Below are 22,500 nucleotides of genomic sequence, written 5' to 3' on the forward strand. Positions count from 1 at the left end.
ATATATATATTTGTGTGTGTTGCTATGGTTACATCTAACTTCTGGTATAGTTTAAAATATAGCTAGTGGAGTATAATGCCAACTATCGCTCATCAAAGTAGACAAATATTTTAAAGTTTTGGTATAAGCTCATGAGGATTGGAGTATAGGTAATCGCATACATGTGAAAGTATACATGTATATTAGGATAACTTCTACTAGCAAGTAATTGGGCAGCATATACTGAATTCCATGTGCCCATAATTATAATTCATCTGGAGCTAAGATAAAGTTCACCACAGAGCTGCTCTGTCAAAAAGCAGGAAAGAATTAGATTTCTCTGTGCTTAAGTTTTCTAAAAAACTGCATTTTTATCAACTGCATAAGCTTGTTGATGATCAATTGAAAACACAGAAATTAATTAAAATGGCTTCTGGCATACTAGAAATATATAACAACAAAAGAAGTTCATGAAAATAACAATGCTTACATGCATGTGTATACATATATATATTTTTTGGAATGACTGCTATTACATACATAAACAGAAAGATGTTAGTAACACAAATGGCCAAAATTCAAATAAAAAAAATTCATTTATAAAATGAAACGAAGGATTTTTCTAATATAAATTAAAAATGCCTTCTTTCCGTAATAGGGCATTATTAAGTCTCCAGTAAAATAATGAACCATTACATTTGACACTGGAAAAATATGTGGTTCTTATATTAAATACTAGCTAAAAATAAGACACAAAAGGAAAGGAAATGCAGACATAAATGACTCAAAGCTTCATTCTTTTCAAACATAAGTAATTATCTTTACTTGTTTCAAGGGATCTTTACTTGATTTATCTATAGAAACAAAAGAAGATTTTCATTGTATTTCTATGTAACAACAGTGACATCCAGAGGCGAAAATAACAGCAACTGTACACGGCAAGCTTGACAAAGTTTGGATATGATTTAGATTACATGTACAGGATGGACAAATATAAACACTTAGCTTTAACATGTAATTCCAAAATGCATTCAAATAAATTTACATGTCTGCTTATATATACATTTGAGCATAGTTGAATATAATTCCATTTTGTGAAATTTAATTTTGATGTTATATGTCCTAGGTTGCTCCTAAAATAAATGTAACAATAATTAAACAGTGAAAGACATAAACAAAGCTATACTCTATCAAAACTAACTTAAAATCTTACCTTCTATCAAAATTAGACAGTCACTTGAAAGTGGAAGAATACCATTATTTTTCACAAAATGAATAGCTACTTGTCGTTCTCCTTGATCTTCAGTAGTCCACATCTTTGAATCATATAATGATGTATTTTGTAGTCTAATATTTGGGGGTTTTGTTGCACCCTCTTGCAAAATTATATCCAAATCACCCTCATGTGGAACTTCTTGCCTACAATCAGTGACAATGAAATAGCACAGAGCAATCAACAGAAGCTTGGAATTTCCAACTTAACAAATTTTCTAATTTTAAAAACTCATTTATGTGCTGATAGGCTAGGTAGTTTAAAAAACGTGGAAATAACTCATTTTAAGATTCAATGATTCACATTGAATAGAAAGATGATTGATGGTATTTTATGGCTAGTATAACCATATTATATATGGATATGCATTAAATACCAGCTACTTCCTTGCCTAGTTTTGTGATACCAGTGGAACTGATAATTATTTCAAGCACCCATTTGCTCTTCTCTCTAATGAATGCAGTCCTGTCTTCACAGATAAATATCCTACTACCACATGAATAATATCAATGTCGTAAGATAGCTATTTCACAAACCAATATTCCTTTCATTTCCTTTTAATCTAGAACAATAACCTTTAAAAGCCATGTGGAAAAGTATGATTCAAAAGAAAGGACCTAATTTAGAATCAAAAGGTCTATGTCTTTGGCCTGGTTTTGACACCAACTAGCTGTGTAAGATTAAATGATATTTCTTATACTTTCTGAGATGATTTTCTTCTTTGTTTTAAGAATAATCATATGATATAGTTTTAACAAAGTTACATGATTTTAACATAATTTAACAAACTAAAATTTGATATCACCTTAAGAATTAGGTAAAGTCAATTATATTTTAATTTCATCTGCCATATATATTCAAACTTAAGTGGGTAATACAGTCCCCCTAATATATTTAAGGAGAAATGATGATATTTAGATTGTGGAGGGGAAAACATGTGCACATTATTCATGCACAGAAGTGTACCAGCAATTTAAATATATACAAAGATAATGGACATGCATGCATTTACACATCATTGCTACTACAGTGCATTTATGGTACCCAATGCACAGCATGATGTAATCAATTACCTGCATCACAAAACATCATTTTATATATTTAGAAGGAAGACAAACAAATTGCATTAAAAAGAAGTAAAAGTAAATTTCCAGTATGTCTTGAGCAAATTAAGTAGTACATACTTGTTCTACTGTCAAATTCATTTGTAGTTTTAGGCAATACTTGATGTTTGGAATAAAGACTGAGACACAAAAATTATAATTTTCTAATAAAAACTTAAACTATATTTACTTTAGTGTAGTTAGGACAAATATATTTCCAATAAGGCTTCTTGTATCAGCACAAGTTTCAACTAATGAGGTTTGTTATCTATATAAGAATTTTATTTAATCATGGTTTACTTTAGAGATGTTTGTAACAAATGAGAGTTTCCACAAATATTTTTGTATTTTATTATTTGTTTGCATTAACCAGAGCTACTAAACTGAATTTTGATCTGAAAATAGTGTTTACTCTCATTTAAAAGAAAAAATCAAAAGGTTACTTCTTTCTAAGAATTTAATATTTCCCTTAAAAAATTATGGTGGAGAAATACAAGTGTCGTGGTGGTGAGTACAGTGTGGTGACATACATCTGAAGAGATAATCATCCTGCTCCTCTACATCAAACATACTACTAGAAACCAGGGTTAGTTCAAAAATAATTCTTTCAAAATGTAATATATAAAATCATAATCTACTCATTGTCAGGACTTACAATGTCTATGAGAATGTATAATATACACATATGTTATACAGTAAAAACTTCTGCTTTATTGTGAAAAATACTCACAGTGAATGACACTTAGGACAATAAAGTTTAACCGATTGAAAGAGCCGTCTGGGCCGGTATGACCTGAGTTTTGCTCGGATGCGATATTGTTGTGGAGCTTTCTGTTTCAAAATAGCACATAGTGGGGTTTTCTCCAAAAACTGATGATCTGTAAGAACTATAAAGAATGTTTAGATTAAATAAAAATAATCTAGAAGAATCATAAGTACATTCATGATAAAAATCCTTCTGGACCAAATGTGTACAATCACATCTAAGTAATGCTGTGTTAGTTGTCAACTTTGAGGGCTATTTCCTAAGGTTCACAAGCACAGTGTCAGATACAGTTAGGAAGAACTCAAGGAACACAAAAATAAATATGGATATATTTTAGCCTCATGGATATCTGCTCTCACCATTAGAAATGAATAAATGAGCTGGTGAGTTCAAGTACAGGCTTTGTGATGTGAACTAATATGTTTGTATTTTCAAACTTCAAAAATGACAGGTAGTCTTACTTGTTGCTGATAATTGTTGACATCTTTCAACCTCATATAGTGATACAGATCCAGTGCCTGTAGGAAGAGGAACAAAAATATTATATAGCTTTAAAAATCCATTAAAAAATCCACATGACACTGAAAATGATGAAATATTTCTGAGAAACTGAAGAAAATTTAAACAAAGATTTAACCCATTGCCATGTCATTGGGTTAATATGATCAGTATTGCTAGGATATCAATTTGCTCTATCTTGATCTATAGACTCAATATAATCCTAATCAAAATTTTATAAGCTTAATATAGAAACAGATAAGCAGACTCTATCACTTGAGGGGAAATGCAAAAGTTCTAGAATATCAAATATAATCTTGAGAAAGAAAAAGATGTAGGGACTTATGTTAATAACATTAAGACTCCAGACATGATGGTACTAGCATAAAGAAGGACAAACAAATCGATGTAATTAAATAGAAAGCCTAGGAAAAAAATCATTTACATTTGATTTTTGATAAAGGCAATAAAGGAATCCTAAGGGAAAACAAAATTCTTTCAACAAACGGTTGAAAGTATGAGGGGGAAAAAAAGCCTACTTTAGAGCATACAATTAAAGTTCTTTTAGATCATACTATTAAAATTCTTTTCTGGATGAAAAGCCCAGAAATAAATCCACATTTGATTTTGACAAAGAGGCAAACTATTGATATATATACCACAATGTGGATGAATCTCAAAAACATATATATACTAGTATATATTAATCAATTTATTTGATATTCTAGGTAGGCACAATTAATCTTTTGTGATAATGTTAGTTATCTAAAATTGAGGGTACATGTATTCAGATAAAGCTCATGGAACAGTATACTTAAGTATATTTCATTGTATACAATTTTACCTAAAAAAAGTTATCATAAATATTGAACTCTAGTTAACAATATTCATTCTGTAGTATTTAGGAGGTATAGTAATGTCTGCAATTTTTATTTTGAAATGCATCAACAAATAAGATGGATTGATAAATGAAAGATAAAGTAGGTAGATCTATGACAGAGGAAGTAAAATGTTAATTGAGGATCTAGATGGTGGGTATGTGACTTTTGACTGCACAGATGCGTTAGCTTTTCTGGATGCTTCAAAATTTTAATTATAATGAAAAAATACAATATGACAGAAAGGAGAGGTAGCTAAAAATAATGACCTCAATAAATTAAAAATGGTGTTTTAACAAAAAAGCAAAAGTAGTAAATACAGCTGCTTAACAATACTTTCTAAAACAAAGAATTTAAGATTTAAATAAGCATTAATTCTGCAATTACTTTAGTTAATATTCTACTACATATAGTAGTGTTTATGTTTCAGTAATTTATGTAGTACCCTATATAAACATGTCCTTCTTCCTCAACATCATTAACAAATGACCTAAGAATCAAGGGCAAGAGAAATGACAAGTAAAGTAGTTGTTTGAGAAAGTAGTAGATTTTTACTGACTATATGTTTTCACACACACACACACAAATACATGGTAATTCTTACACACACACACTCATACACAGATACATGGTAATTCTTACCACCCCAATTTGAAAATGTAATTACACAATTAAAGGACTACTGTTTACTATTGCATAGGACACAAGATGTAGGATGCTACTTTACAATGAATATGGAGTTAACAAAAACAAGGAAGAAAGCAAAAAAGATTTAATGTTGATAAAGCCACTTAACAAAATTAAACTGTCAATGTTAAAATTGACCTTACTTGAAACAGTTGGAAAGCTGTCCTCAAGTTCTGTTTGACAGATACCCTCTGAGCACTGAGCGACTGTTAAATCTGCAGACTGTAAAACCCTATAATTGAAAGAATATAATTTCAAATTTCATAAAACAAAGTCTCTCTCTCTATAAAAACCAACTCACTAAAATTGAGGGGGAGGTGTATGTGTGTGTGTGTGTGTGTATCCAAGACACTTTTATTACCTATTTATTACCTATTTATCAGACGCAGTCCCTGCTACCTAATTTTTCAAGGTAGGATTAAGTATTTTCAGAATCCTAGATGTGTATCAAGTTTTCCAAACTAACTAAGCACCAGTTTCCACTGTTGCTTTTTTTTGGAGAATGTGGCAAATGGTAGAAGAGAATAAGGTCAAAGAGTAGACATAAATGCTTCAGAAAACTTAGACTATAATCCTAACTGTGCTCCTATTTAGCTAGTTGAACCTACAATAAATTGAACTGTTTCATTTTGTTCATTTCAAAATGGATAATGACAAAGACATGAAGATTAACTATAAGGAATCTATCAGATACCTCTTCCCTACTGAAGAAAAAATGTAATCTTATAAATTAGCTTAATGTTTATATACAATTTCAAAATACATATATAACATACTTACTTCTTGAGCTGATCCACATCAGAGTTACTTTCCGGCAAGACTCTGATTCCCCGACCATAACTGGTGCCACCATGGAGATGAAACTCTAGAGCTAACAATGTTGCCTGGTTCTCTGAATTCACTGACTGAAGTTTGGTATGGAGGCTATAAATTCTAATAAAGCTTCCAACCTAAAAACAGATTATTTATTATTTAGAAAATGGTGAAAGATCAGATAATACTTGATAGTCAAAATAGTCAACAACCAACTATGGGCACAAAACAACTAGTCAGAACTAACCAGAAAGGATACTGGTACTTTATACAGTATTTTATTAGCTTTAAGTACATAGTAACACAACCAAAATATGTGTGTGGACATACATATATGTGTACGCATAAATATGCTTACATGTATATTTTCAGATATAAGCCTTATTCTCATTTCAGAGATACTATAGTGTGAAAAAAGATTGAGTCTCAGATCAGACAATAAAAAAATATACTCTTGAAGAACTCATTACCTAAGGAAAATTAAAACTATCTGATTCAGAAATCAATTTGGGGGCCTCCCTGGTAGCTCGGGGGTTAAAGACACAGTGCTATCCAGCTATTACTAGCCACTGTGGCATGAGTTCAATCCCTGGCCAGGGAGCTGCCCATATGATGCGGGGCAGACTTCTCCTGTCTCGCCCGCTGTTCCCCTCAGCAGTGTATTTCAGTAGATGTTCCTGTTCTGCTCCCTACTCTGTTCTGGTGAATCCTCTCATCCCCATACCTCTGCTCTACATCCCAGTTTTTGTACGCATAAATAAATAAATCTTTAAAAAAAAAAGAAATAAATTTGCTTAAGGTTCTTGAAAGTAAATTACTTACCATAAATAATTTAACTTAAGATTTAACTAAGTACAATCTCCACTCTCAGTATGAATATACTAGAAAATTTTTAAACATGCTATTATATCAAACTAATAAATATCTTCCCTCCTATGAATTCTACTGCAGAAAATTTTTGTAATAAGCAATTTATATCATTATATCATAATATGAAATATATTCTGAGTTTAAGATTAAAGCTATTACTGTTTTAAAATAATGCTCTATAGCTAATTGATATTTTTTATTGTTCAAGATTTAAATGAGATGAATATAGAATATCAGTGAAAACTGACATCTACTCAAAGAAAAAGCTACATAATTTAACTCATACTTATTTTTATGAAAAAAATTATATCCAAAAGCCCAATTCTTGACTGCTGATAAACTGTGGGATTACTAAACTTTTTCCCCTTCAAGATCAGTATTGAGGAACAGTGAGATTCTGTGTAGCAATTAGTTATAGAAAGGGAAATATTACAAAAAAGAGGCATTAAGGCAACTTCCTACCTCTGATTATTGCTGTTGAAGTCAATTGTTTCTCCTCCCCTCTGGCTTTGATGGAGGGGAAGAAACACATGTGGCGGAGGAAGAGCGGGCTAATAGGCACACTTCCAGATGCTATTCCTTTATTTCTGAGGGTCTTTTCCCTAACCAGTTAGGGTTTTCTGAGGAGGTAAAACATCTAGTCGCTTCTGACTTTAAATACTACATGCTGGCAGAGGAGTTAGGATTAACAGAGAGAACACACACACACACACACACACACACACAACAATAAAAAAAAGTTTTTCTGTCAAGTCTCCAAAGTAAGATACTAGAAGAAAATATAAGTCTATTTCTTTTATTTAAGAAAAAAAAATCATTCTTTTTGAACATGTATTAATGTGTTTTTTTTTTTTTTAATAAACAGAATACACTAGTATAGTACATCTAAGTTCTAATAAATACTTAAGGGTCAAACAAGAAGATATGACATGCATAAATGAAGAGCTTAAACATTTTAAGTTTCCTCCCAAGTTAATCAAGCTTTAAAGTCAATGTAATATCAATCAAAACTCTTAGTGTCTCTCATTGAACTTGAAAAGCTGATTTGAATATATAAAGTGAATAATCGATTTTGTAGGCTAAATTATGGGCCCAGGAGCTTCCTATATGGCATATCTCTTAAAGATAAAACTGTTTGCTGTCAAAGCAAACACATGTCTAACACAGATACATTTTATAAAATATTTTCAAAGGAAAATAAAAAACATAAAAAATATTATATACACCTTATGCAGTTTTTGGATAAAAGTGCACAAAATGAGAGCATAGTAAGCATGGACACATATATATTTACATGTTAGGATAAACAGAAAGAGAATACTGGGAAGTGGAAAAATGAAAATAAGGAGAAGAACAAAACGTCCAATGTGTAGAGTTTTATTTCTTAAAAATTAAAAGTGCCTGAAAAAAGCATGACAAACATTTATAAATGTTTAAATTGTTAAATTTGGATGGTAGGCTAAGTGTTTACTATCTTCTCGACAATTGCATTTTCATAATAAAGCAAAATGTAAAGACCAAGAGAGAACTGGATAGGTTACTGAGATGACAAGCTGTTATTTCTAGAAATTCCTTCTGGAGGCAGCATTGTATTTTTTTTTAAGCTTCTGAAATATGCTATGAAATGTGCCAGATGCTCTGTTATTATAGACAAATACTGCTTAGTCTTGCTGCAAAGTGATAAGATGCCAAAAATAGAAGTGAGTCATAACCAACAATAAACAAATACATACTTAAAAAAAACTGTAATAACAGCCTATTTTTAACAGAGAAACATAAAAAAAAATAAAAAATGGCCACAAAGAAATCATTATCTCTTTAGAAATCATTTAAATATGCTTTAAAAACTGTCAAGAACATTCCTGTAGGTTTAATATCATTAGTGACCTATTATGTCAGAAAAAGCAATGACAGTTCCTAGGTCACTGAAGGTCAAAATCTAACTATCACTATATATACATTTTGTAATTATTTAAAATCTTTTTTAAAAGCCTGGCAATTGAAAATATATTGCTTCAATCTTAGCACAAGAGATTTGGAAAATTAGTTTGTGTTTGTATAAAATATTTAGGGAATAAGATATACTTAAGAGTCAAGGTTTAAGAAAAATGTTGAGGGTAACTTGGGCTGTAAGATGTAATGTACACAGAAGTCAATTTATTGCCTATAATTGTCTTAAGTATCCTTTGTTAAGAAAAATACCAGATTTATTCCTGTTCTTAATACACTGAAAATACATTTTTTCCATGTCTTTCAGTATACAAATGCAATTTAAGTAACTGTTTCTAAGTGGTGGGGGTAATTTATTTGTATCAGTGTCATCCGACCCTGGGTGTTTATTAAAATGTAATGGTGCAGAGCTTGTCACAGAACAAATGTGACAATTTATCAATGTACAAATTGTCAATGTACTTTAGATAAAACTCTACATTCACCTTATTTATTATTCACTAAGAAAATAATTTTCATTTTTCCATTGTATTACTGATACGCCATGGTATCATTAGATAAAATTAAGTGTCCTATATTTTCTTAATTATTTGTGCTCATAGCACCCTCTAGTGGATGAGCTAAAGATAACAAAATGGGAGAAAAATGGGGGAAAAACCCTGAAAAAATTCACAGCTCTCAGTGATTCATTCATTCATTCACCAGCAGATCTTATTTACTATGGCTTTATACTATGGAAAGTACATTAGGTGCTGTGCGGAAAAAAAAAAAACAAAGAATTCAAGAAAAAAGCGGGCAACAAAAAGGTGAAGAAGCAGCATAGGGAAAAAGAAAGGATTTAAATGATGAATGTATATTGATTTATTCATATAGAACTGGGGTACAAGCCAGAGGTTCAGGGGCGCTGAGAGGCTTCACCAGAGACAGAGTGGGGAGCAGAACAGGCAGATGGTACACAGCTGAGGGGAGCAGCGGGAGGGTCAGGAGAGTTCTGCCGCGCCATGTGGCTCACCTCCGCGGCAGGCAGGGATAGAACTCGCACTAAAGCGGCTGCGGCTAGCTTGCAGTGCTGCACCCTAACCCGTTGCGCCACTACGGTGGGCCACACTTGATCTTAAACTTGATTTGGGTGGGCTTATTTTTAACCCAGTGTGCCAGCAGAACACAGCTCCTTAAGGAACATTTAATTATAAAGGAAAATTGGGCACTAAAACATAGCTGCTCTCTTCCTGTAAGCAGACTATGTAACTCTATGAAGACAGGGTGGCAGCTACCTACAAGAAAATCATTTATAGCATGTAATTGGACTGACTCTGGAAACAGACACTGTACATTCAAATACTGGCGTCACCCAAGCAGCTGTGGAATCTTGGCCTTAACTCCTAATGTCTCAGTTTTCTTTTTTGTAAAATGGGGATGAACACAGTACTTACTGCATACAATAGTCCTAAGTGTATCTGAAGTGCTTAACAAATTCTACTGCTGTTATCTTTTATCTTGTAGATAAAAGATATAATAAATTACCTTTTATCTTCGCAAATAAAAGATATAAGAAATGAAAAAAAAATCCCTTAAAATGTCCCCAATATTCAAGAAATGCCATATAGGAATGTTATACATAGGAATGGATATAGTTTTACTTGAAAAACTTCATCTCAAAAGCAGTGAGCAAATTCTAATGCATTGTACAGTATAAATAGATGTTAAATTTATGTATATATTAGAGGTGGCTTAACAATTTCTTAACAATTAACTCTGATGAGTACAAAGCTGCAAGTTAGATTTTATTAAGCTGATTTAACAAAGCTAACTTTTATTTTTATGTTGAAAAACTGGGGTGTAGGCCAGAGGTGTAGGGGGTTAGAGGATTCACCAGAGACAGAGTGGGGAGCAGAACAGGCAGATGTACTGAAATACACTGCTGAGAGGAGCAGCAGGCTGCACAGGAGAGGTCTGCTGTGCCATGTGGGTCACCTCCCTGGCTGGGAATCAAACTCAGGTTGCAGCAGTTATAGTGCTGAGACCTAACACCCAGGCCACTGGTGAGGCCCCAAAGTTAACTTTTAAACTTACAAATATTTTTATATCCTTTAAAGCAGTGTTACCTTGCACAATAAAATTTTACTTTACTATTTTCATAGTGTAGTTTTAAGATCTGTAAGAAAGATTTTTAATTTTAAAAAGCTGTTCAAGTTTTTCTAATTTATCTTCTAATAATTTATTTTAAACACACATTTTATAAATTAAGAAATCAGATAAATTTGGAGCTGATTTCTAATCTTAAACGTCATCTAGAAATGTGGTTCTCCCCGAAATGTATACAAATGAGCCCAAGTTTACTGCGCAACATTACCTTTAGAGATTTTGCCACTTGAACATGGTTATCATAGACTACAATGTCTACGGTCAGATTCTGTAGTCGATGAAGATGGTTTAAATCAGCATCAAGAGTAAAATCTTGTATTAACACTCTCCAAGATGGGAATGGTGTCCTCGTGCCATCCCATACCTGCCACAGAAGGTAGAGAAAAGTTTAATAAGGATCTTTTCATAAAAATGTAGAGCCCAGGCCCTCCCTGGTGGCGCAGCGGGTTGGGGCGCAGCACTGAGAATCTAAAGCCGCTTCCGCACAAGTTCGATCCCCGCCTGCCCCGGAGGTGACCACATGGCGTGGCAGACCTCTCCTGACCCGCCCGCTGCTCCCCTCAGCAGTGTACTTCGTAGATCTGCCTGTTCTGTTCCCAGCTCTGTCTCTGGTGAAGCCTCTCGCTGCCCCTAAGCCTCTGGCCTGTACCCCAGTTCTGTATACACAAATAAATAAATCTTTAAAAAAAAAAAAATGTAGAGCCCAATGAGTTACATTTGCTCTTACTGTAAATAAATACAGTTAAATATATTCCCAAATATATGCTTAACTTTAAATATGATGTGGTCCTTTTTGATTATAAAGGGCAATGGCATACATGGAAGTAATGCAAATAAAGGTAAAGAAAACAATTCACACAGCTATGAACTTGGGGAAAAATCAACATAATATTTATCTTATTTCTTCTATGCATTTATGTATTTATTTTCCTTTTAACAAATTGGCACTATGTTTTGTGTTTTTTCATTTTTAGCTTATTGTTAAACACTTTATCAATTTATTCTTCTAAAATGTAATAATTTTCAAATGTTTTATATTATTTTGTGATATGACAAACACATTTATTTGGGTTGTTTTCAAAATGTTAGTATTCTTAAAAAAATAGTAATTACTTTGCTATAATGAAAGGATTCAGGGTATGTATCCTGAATCCAGGATTTGGCATATTGACTATTTTGAATTAAAATCACTTAAGACACAATTAGTGCAAGAAAGGCATTCTGATTCTTCTTTGAAAACAGGAGTCAAATTCCCATGTGAAGAACTACCTTCCATTCAAGAGGAGGGCAGAGGAATCCTTATCTCAGAGATAGGAACTAGGGCCCTGAAGCTGTGGAAACAAATGTTTTTATTTCTTTACTAATCTAGATGCTTCAATTGAAATTCTTATTTATTTATTTATTTAGTATATAAGGTATAACTGTTGGCTGTATGGTGCGGCCACTTCAGATTTTCTGCATTCCAAATCATTGAAAACCCCACTTACAACACAATCCAAATCCCACTCACCCCATATGTAGCAATTCATTTTGTTTTTCTCCTGTCACTCTATTTTATGTCAATTTAATGATCTTTAAACAAGCTAAAGAACCTACATGGTATCTCCTTTCATTTTTTAAGTATACATTCCTAGCTTTTGTGAATTTACTGAAATCTTTGTTCTTATTTGAAAGAAGCCATTAAAAGAATACTGTGCTTACGTTATATGTTATAAATATACATGAATGAAAAGCCCGGGTGCTGGTGGGAAAAAAAAAAAAAGCTAGGCTGGATGTTAGGTAAACTACCCTGAGGTAAGGACGGAAACATGGGCACAGGATGAGTTCTCTATCATCCCTAAAACTGAGCTGATCTACACTGCATAGGTTTTAAGGGATTAGCAGGGTTATACTATGTGATAAAAAGGGATGGCAAAAGACATTTGGTTTGAGATGGGAATGTCTTTCTTTGCATGTGTGAAATAAGTCTGGCTGACAAGAACGAAACAGGTTATTTGAATAGAAAACATTACATTTCTGTACAGAGGGTGTCTGCTAGTGTCAGATAAGAAAGGAAGTATTAAATAATGTTGGTGATACCTGTAGTTTCAAATAAATAACCATGAGTTTGTGTCATGCACTCTGTTTCCTAAATTACTCAAAGAACCAGGGCATTAGGAGTAGAAATATTTGTTCTTTCATTTTCTGTACATTGCCTTTGTTTGTTTACAGTCCAGTGTAGAAGTCTTTTGGGAGCAGCTGAAAGAACAGAGTATTGCTATATTGATTTTAATTGCCAAAAAGTCATATTTTTTAAGTCTGGACTTTTGAAATTTTTTAAACAAATCTCAAATCTGTTACATACACATGAAATCATCCCCCCCAAATATATATTAATTTCTAATTTTCTTTACCAAGTTGAGATGGCCAAGTAATTTTCTTTATTTATAGATAAAACTGGAACTCTGTGCTTGTTTTGTGAATTAGTGATCTCCTTTTGATCTAATTCAGTTTGAGTAAATTTTGGTTGATAACACAATAACTTAAAAAATATAAATTATATTTAAATTTAAAAGTTGTCAATTTAAACCTTCAACTATCATGCCCCATTTCTCAGCATGGAATTTGAATATAACACTTTCTGATGTTTAAAATCATTCACATATGTAAATATATCCCTTGTATTATTCCTTATTTTGAAAATTCTGTCTTTTAAAAATCAGGAAGAAGTAACTTTGTTTTTAAGCTCTTGAACTTATCAACATTATCTTTTTTCTAATTTTAAAAAACATCACAACTGTACAATTTCTATATACATGCTTATGAGTTGTTCAAAGGGGCACAATCTTTATGGAGGCCCTCCATTTATTTTAGATTGCTGGTATCTTCATTTGGACTTTTAGCCTCCAGAACTAAAAGAATACATTTGTACTACCTTAAGCCACTGGGCTATCATAATTTGTTGTGACTGCCTTAAGAAACCAACACAAGGAAACTTCTAGGAGGTGATGTAGAAAAATCTCTATGGTAAGAATTAACTTAAAAAAGCAAATTTAATATAAGTGAGTATAGCATGCTCTCATGTATATGTATACACACAGAAAAGAATATGTATATGAGTTAAAATTTTTCTGAAAAATTGTTCAGAGAAACTTTTTTTAAAGCTACCATGTTTGGGGAGGGCGATGGTGAGAAGGTGGAGAAGACGAAGACAGCCAAAGAAAAACTTTTCATTACATATAATTTAAAAATATCTTTTAAAACCTGGACAACATTGACAGTACCTACCTAAAAATTAAATGCCTTATTAAATCACTACTTCCCACTTTATACAGTTCTGTTATATTTTAAAGTTCTTGAGTTGAAAGCTTATTCTAATATGCTATGCTTTTCTCCTCCTTTTTTTTGTTCCCGAAGACATTTAGACCTATGAATGTTGTCTTTGATTAGGTATCTGACTACAGTCTTTATTCTTATGAACAGTGCATTCTTAATAACCTGTAATTATAATTAAATTCTCTTGGAAACAACAGTATATGGGAGAGGGAAATTTTCTTTCTGACAGTAACCAAGTATTTAGTTTTGACTTATAAAAAATGTTTGAATAGTACTTTTAATATGAGTTCTCGGGGCTACTCTATTTTCTTTTTTTCCTTCAAGCCACATTACAGATTAGATATATAAATTCTTTACCTCTCTGACTACCAAAGATTCTAGCTCTTTACAAAAACACAAGCAAACAAACAAAAAAGCTCAAAAGACGAGGCTGTGGATATTTAAGAGTTTGTGATTCAGAAAAGTAAATTTCATAAACAAAGAAAAATGTGGCTTGCTAGTTAGTCTACAGATACTTTAAATTGTGATGTCAATGCCATTGGTGTATCATGTTTACTAAGTAAAGACGAAAGTGTCATAGTTGCTAACAAAAGGATAATGCTGTCATTACATCCACATGATATGACATAAAAACCACTAGTATATAACACAGCACCAGCATCATATCCATATTGAGATAGATGACAATGATGCTAACAATGCTATATTCCATGCTGGACAGACTTCATTTGGCATGTGGCGCCTCTGTTTTCAAAATATAAAGTAAAAAAATTATTGGCCCTCCCTGGTGGTGCAGCGGGTTAAAGCACAGCACTGAAAAGCCAAAGCCATTTCCGCATGAGCTCGATTCCCGCCTGCCCCGGAGGTGACCACATGGCGTGGCAGACCTCTCCTGACCCGCCCGCTGCTCCCCTCAGCAGTGTACTTCGTCGATCTGCCTGTTCTGCTCCCCGCTCTGTCTCTGGTAAATCCTCTCACTGCCCCTGAGCCTCTGGCCTGTACCCCAGTTCTGTATGCACAAAGAAACAAATCTTTAAAAAAAAAAATTTGTATGTGATAGGAAATTCATTTTCAAAATAAGTCAGATATAAGTAGAATACTGTATATATATTTGACTTCTCAGATATAAGTAGAATACTGTACATATATTTCCTGATGTTTTTTGTCCTCAAAACATTATAATACAAATTCTTGTGTTTACTTCTTAATGTTATATTTTAAAATAATTATCCGCATGAAAGCTGTTTTCACTTACCTACAAAGGCGACCTATAAAAATGGGATGTTGAAATGTTTTATTGCTTTTCAGAGAAAATTAGATTCAAACATCTGAATTAAAAGAAGGCAAATTTCACCTCAGAATTTAAGAATTTTCTAATGGCTCATTAGTTAAGCATATCATTTGACTAGGAAGTACAGCTGAGTGATTGAAGATTCCTTTTAATATTGGCTGATTTTATGTTTCTTTAACTTTGGCTTTGTCACATGGGGCTTAATTAGTTTTCTTCATAGCATGTGTTTACTTTTTCCTTTACAATTTTATGAATATATAAAGATGTGCTGTTTTCAACTTCAAAAAAATCATATTTTATTCAGGGATTTCTATCTTTATGATTCCTGAAGATGGAATCCTCAGTGATAATGAAGATAAACTCCAGTTTATTCAAGTGTCACTGTCCTCCATTTCCTGTCTTATTGTTCCAGGGGTTCAGAAACTAAGCAAACATCCCTAATATGAGGCTGAGCAGCATTTGTTTAAATGCAGCTTGCCTAACATGAGTCAGTGAGAATAACACTAGGACAACTGTCTCCTCCAGATGTTATTCCTGAGTACACTGGGCTAGATATTAATAAATGCAGATTAAGTGGGCCTTCTGTTACTTTTTTTTAGCCCACTGGTTTACAAACAAAACAAAATACAACATGAAAAATAATATGTGTTTCAAAACCATCACACCTCATAGGTGATTCACCCAAGAAACAAGGGATAAAAGGACCTTGAAAGGGGACACAACTTAAGTGGGCCAAAAAGTAAAAGCGAGGAAGCTGGCTGCCTACCTAGGAAAGCAGATATATGTAGATGTACACATGAAAGCCAGTCCTTATTATGTTATACTAAAATAATATATGAACAGCATAAACTATTACCACCTCTAACTCCTGGATATGCGTATGTAGAAGTGAAAACCAGTCCATGTCATATTATTACTAAAATAATATATAAACAAAGCATAAACTATTACCACCTCTAACTACTGCTGATACTGGTTTTCTCTAGATAACTGTATAAAGAAGTAAAGGACAAAAGTAAAGTGCCAAAGCTAGCCGGCTCATCAAAAATCATAAGCTAGAATTCTACTTCTCTTCTAATACACAATCTGAGTATTTATGTCATCAAATGCTAAAATATAAGCTCTTTATACACATGCAGGGTATGCTTTATATACATGCAGGTTTACTTACAATTTCAAGTATAAGAAAAAAAAAAAAAGAATCTACCTTTAGAAGAAATGATGCACCATCCACTTCTGCTTTGCCCAAGAGCTGACAAGTCAGGTCAAAGTACTGCATGGGCTGAACATCACACAATTTTACTAATGTTGAAGAAGGTGAGATATGAGTAGATCCCCAAACACGCAAGGCTTCTACTGTCTTGTGGTCCTCAGAGGTGAAGTTAAAGAACTTGCTGGATGTGCGAGGTATGACCGGAGCTCCCAAAGTTCCCTCAAATGTCAATGATGCAAAGCCAGAGCAGGTGATACCCTGGGTCTCATTTTTATACACTTGGATCTACGTGGGAAAAGTAAAATACAAAACAGAACAAACAAAACAGCACAATGATGTCAACTTAGGAAAGGAAGAAATTAGAAAGATTTAGGAAAATCTTGCAGGCATTGTTAACAATATCTCATTTATACTTCACTGAGCTAGCATATGAAATTATAAAATTAATGGGCAATATCAAGATCTATGGCATCGTGTAAACTGTGAAAGACTAACAAAATTTCTCATTTATAGAGTGAGGAGGTAGATCCTTAATCCTAGCACTTGGAACTCTACAACTCCTACTTCATAATATTACTGTTTTTTTTTTTTTTTGTAGCTATTTATCTTTTAGTGAAATTAAAAGAAGCAAAATACTCTCTTTCATATTTATTCACTTATTTTAATTTTTTTTTTTGTCACTTCCTGGCAATCAAGTTGCTAGTTGGTAGCATCCTTTTTGTCCTGTACAAAATACTCATCAAATATCAGTTTCAGATAATATGAATTATACCTTCAGCCTATGAAAGCGAACTATATCTCCATTTTTATAAACTATTGGAAGGGCTTCATAATTTCCACTAAAGAGTAGGCACGTTAATTTTACATTTGTTTGATCCACAATTGTTATAACGGAGCAATAATCTGGAAAACAACAACAACAAAAAAACATTTTACCCAACTTCAGTACTTCAAAGCATTTGACAAAATAAGAAAATGCTGAGTTCAAAACACCAAGTTTGAAACTTTCTTCTTCCTTTTATTTGAACCTTATAAGATTAGGATCAAAATACAGAGACATTTTCTTGGCTCTCAAAATAAGCTGCCAGATGTTTTGCAAATGTATTCTATGAAAACTAACTTAAATCTTAGTGTAAGTTGGAAAAATAACTTTTCATTAATTCCATATTTAGAAATCATAAAGCAAATAAACATATTCAAATAAAATATAAGCAAATTTAGAGTGAAAACAAACGACTAGTAGATATTTGCAGCAAATGTGATGAAGAGTCAATGTACTGCACATTTTTTCCTAAGAGAAAAGGCTATAACACACGGAATTTTAAAGATAGTGTGTAATTAAAATGAACATTATAGTAAAATATATAACACATTCAAAAGGGGAAATGAAGATGTGCTAGTTACCTATAAAAATTATACATCAAATGAGAGTTATTTTATACAACTTAAACGGGCAAAAAAAAAAATGATAGTGGGGTTGCTATGAAAACGTAACTTTAAACACTGGTATAGCAAAAACTATAATAAGTGCTGCCTGTAAATACACGTTTCAGAAAATTATATGCTGGGAAAATGTGTCCACGTCCTATCTTTCCCAATAATAATAGTACAGGAAAAAAAAACAAAAACAAAAACATAATAGTGGAGGAAGAGCGGAGAGGGGAATAAAGGAGTGGGGAAGAAAATACCATTATGTCAGGAAGATGGGAAGTAAATAGTCCGGGATAGAAGAAACAGAGGTGACTGGAATCCAGAAGATCATGACAGTAAAAATGGAAAGCACAGAATGAGGGTGACAGTCATCAGTAGATCTAAAATCAGAGTAAGTTAAAAGTTTACACAGGAGCACTCTCCCTGGCGGCCCAACAGGTTAAAGCACTGCACTATGAAGCTCTCAGAAGCCACTTGCAGCACAAGTTCAATCGCTGGAGAGGGAGCTGGCCCACATGGCACTGACTCGCCCGCACTCCTCTCAGCATGTACTTTGTCAATCTGCCTGTTCTGCTCCCCGCTGTCTCTGGTGAAGACTCTCACCCACCACACTTCTGGCCTATACCCCAGTTCTGTAAGCATAAGTAAATAAATTAAAAAAAAAAAAGTTTACACGTCAAACAGTGGTTTCAACAATGGCCATTATGACCATCACTCCTTGTGCTTCAGGCCAGCAGGCATGCTGTGTCAGCATTTAAACACCCTTTTATGGAACACACTTTTTTCCAGGAACATTTCAGTGGTTGAAGTTTCAGAGAGTGATCTGGACGTGGTAAAGTTTCCAATGTGGGTGATAGGACCCTATAATAAATTTCTCCTCATTATCACATTAAGAGAACTACAGTCTCATAGGAGCTTTCATCCCATTCACCCCAGATTGATATTTTCAATCAATATGCCATAGGCAAGCACAACTTGTCTCTATCAGATTATCCACTCAAGGAAGAGATCATGTTGGTAAAAACAAATGATTTATATACAAAGCAAAAGAGACAGATGTCTACAACCTAAAATGAACAACACTTGATGAACTACAAAGAACTCTAGTTGAAACTCAGAAATACTACATACGTCCCTATTGCAACTGTCTTTATAGGGACCCCACTAACTGGCAATTCAGTGCCATTTTGCAAACTAGAAAAATCTATACTTTTCTCAAATAGAAATACTGTATAATCTGAACAGCTTCACAGAGGAACTGTATGAACCCAAGAGAGTAGCAGCTTGGCTTACACATAGCTGCATCTATGTGCTGGCCTTTTCACACAAACCCTCAGAAACAGAAACACTAGCATCTGCAATGCACATTTTCTTTATCTAGGCGCTTCCTCCTCCTCATTCCTCCAGTGTATGTGACAAATTCAGAGTTAGAGTGGGAATGGACTGGGCAGACAGACAGAGGGGGAGAGAGAGTGAAAAAAACAGCCCCAGTATTGCTAGTCTCTTCCCACTCACGAGTACTTACAATGCCCCAGCTATGACAACTAAAATTTCTCCAGATTACCAAAATCAGGCAAAATCATCATGGAGTGAGACCCACCACTTCGGAGAAAAAGCTGTGTTCTGACCTTTTATACTGGTAAAAAAAACACTCTTTTAGGAAAAGAAAATGCCAAGAACAAGATGTGATATCCCTTTAGAAACCTGATACCATTTATTCTAGATGAAAGGAAAAATACAACAACTTGGATTCATATAATTCCTATATGAATGTACTTTTAAATTGTGATGAACTTTAATTCCTTGAGGGTAGTAGCAATAACTCCTGGAAATGTTTCACAGCCTGCATACAGTTACCTAATTCAGCAAGGACACTCAGAACAGCATAAACATGTTCCAGTTAAAAAAAAAAAAAACACACACACTATTTCTTAAAATCTGAAACAAAGCTAAAATTATACTTCTTTAAATGTTTTATCTAAGAAAACATCACTGATGTTATCTGTGCAAAACAAAAATCTTCATCTTCAACTATCTAGTCAGCTACCCAAAGCAAAAATAAATGTGAGAATTTTAGAGAATATAACTGCTATGAAATACCAAAACCCTAAGAAGACAGCAATAACCTTGCTTTCCTACATGAAAGAGAACATTTGATGTGCCCCTAGTGAGTCATTATCAAAATCAATTTTGATGATGCAACAATCTTTTTTTTAAGACAAATTATTTTATTTTTCTTACTTTTTTTTTTTTTAAAAGATTTATTTATTTGTTCATACAGAACAGGGGTACAGGCCAGAAGTGTAGGAGCGGTGAGAGGCTCCACCAGAGACAGAGTGGGAGCAGAACAGGCAGATCAACAAAGTACACTGCTGAGGGGAGCAGCAGGTGGGTAGGAAAGGTATGCTGCGTCATGTGGATTACCTCCCTCGAGGGGGATTGAACTCGCACTTAAAAGGCTGCGGCCAGCTTGCAGTGCTATGTCCTAACCCGTTGCACCACCAGGGAGGGCCTGCAACAGTCGTTTTTATATAGACTATAGATCCTATAGACTAAATTCTAAGTTTTCATAATGAATAATATCACAGCTGACAAGATATATCTATAGTCCTTTTAAAGGGCTGATTGATTTAAGATCCAACTCCTCTAAGACCGAATATAAAGTTTGGGGAATAAAGAATTTGCTACCAGATGTAAAATAGCAGCATATGACAGGCTGCATGTAGTTATTATTACTGATAATGTGAGGGAAGTTTTCAAGAAAAAATTTAGTCAAGATGTTAAATAGCACCAAATTGCCTCTGCCACAGTGAATTTAACATTTATGAAAATAATTTGAATGAAACAAATCTAGCTAATAATATATAATAGAATGTACTTTATTTCTATCTACCTAAAAATCAGTTGCATAGAAGTAATTTTCTTCCCAAAACATAGTTATGTACATCTGGATATGATATTTGGATCATGGCCTTGTTTTTGTGAGATAATGTTGTTTTATATAATATAAAAAAGACACAGCTGTGAATTGTTCCTGTACATTTATTCTGGTACTTCTCTATAGCTGCACTAATGAAGTTGATCCTCTCCTGAGCACAAAAATCAGAGCTATTTGTTTGACTCTTCTGCACCATGTTAAAGGATGGGTTCTACCAACAGAAATAAAAATGTAAGTGTAACTAAAGTTATAAGATAGTTTTTAAATTTTACAGTGTTGCTAGCAGTAAAGCCATCCCACTGTATCTGATGATAAATTTAGTTCAATGAGTATGTTCAGATAAAATTGACGACATTCATTTTAATTTAGTATCTCAGAAGAAACAGAAACATATCTTAGTAATAGCAGCTAGCTTATTACTACTCATGAATTTTTTTAACAAAAAAATGAACCCAACTAAATATATCAATAGAGATGTAAGAAACATGTGAATATATAAAAAGTAGTATGGATCTCCAATGATTCCATTGTATGTATGATTTAGAAGAAAACATGATTAAACTTAATAGTTACAATGAATATAGCATTATCAATGTTAAAACATGTATTTTAGTGTACAGTACTATTGTTTTGCTATTTTTGAAAAAAATATATTTGCTCATCAATTTACTGACAAGAATCAGCAACAAAGTACAATTTATTTTTTTGAAATTACATCTTCTACTGAGATAGACATACATTAGCATAATGTAGCTTATTCCTAAAATTAGCAGGTCAATTAAAAAGTCAGCAGGGTAACACTTGGCAATTGGGAAACAATTATAATGATCTCATCTTTACAGATATTTGTAAAACAGATTAATTGTAAAATTCAGCGGGGGGGGGGAGGGAGGAGAATCTGGTGAAAAGAACTGAGGTAAAACACGTTGAACACGTTGAACTACAGGACGGAGCAGAATGGTGGGATGTAGACTTAGGGAACAGGAAATTCAAATTAAAATATCTTACAAAATACATATTTAAACAGAAAATTTTGCTTTACCTGCTAACAGTTAATGTTTCCCTTTCCACAAAAACAATAAAAACTAAAGGGATTTTCAATGAAAGATAATTTTGTGGCCTTCAGACTTGATTACCACCTATTTCAATCTTGTCATTTATAGAGTTAAGTCTTTACAAGGTCAGTTTTACATATAGACTACTAATGCTTCTCATTTCACATTAATAAAATATTCTCACACGTAAGATTCTCCTTGCACCCATCCCACTTCAAGCTTACTCAATAAAATTTACATGTGCTAATTTAATACAGAGTTTTTAAAAATATGAACTTAATGACAACATCTTTGT

General features: G+C 33.2%; 1 protein-coding gene across 2 annotated transcripts in view; it reads right to left on the minus strand.

The window, feature by feature from the left end:
* The window catches only part of POT1 (protection of telomeres 1), a 48,740-nt gene that overhangs the window by 10,523 nt on the left and 15,717 nt on the right, over window positions 1-22,500 (minus strand). For both annotated transcript variants that reach the window (XM_012720703.1, XM_012720704.1), the window contains exons 8-15: window positions 17,554-17,684; window positions 16,776-17,066; window positions 11,171-11,326; window positions 5,965-6,134; window positions 5,328-5,416; window positions 3,583-3,639; window positions 3,086-3,242; window positions 1,193-1,398 (exon numbers count right to left, since the gene is read on the minus strand). In XM_012720703.1, coding sequence (XP_012576157.1) covers window positions 1,193-1,398; window positions 3,086-3,242; window positions 3,583-3,639; window positions 5,328-5,416; window positions 5,965-6,134; window positions 11,171-11,326; window positions 16,776-17,066; window positions 17,554-17,684 — 1,257 coding nt within the window. The remainder of the gene's footprint in view (window positions 1-1,192; window positions 1,399-3,085; window positions 3,243-3,582; window positions 3,640-5,327; window positions 5,417-5,964; window positions 6,135-11,170; window positions 11,327-16,775; window positions 17,067-17,553; window positions 17,685-22,500) is intronic.

Source organism: Condylura cristata, unplaced genomic scaffold (genome assembly GCF_000260355.1).
Source record: "Condylura cristata isolate star-nosed mole 26May11 unplaced genomic scaffold, ConCri1.0 scaffold00005, whole genome shotgun sequence".
Lineage (NCBI taxonomy): Eukaryota > Metazoa > Chordata > Mammalia > Eulipotyphla > Talpidae > Condylura > Condylura cristata.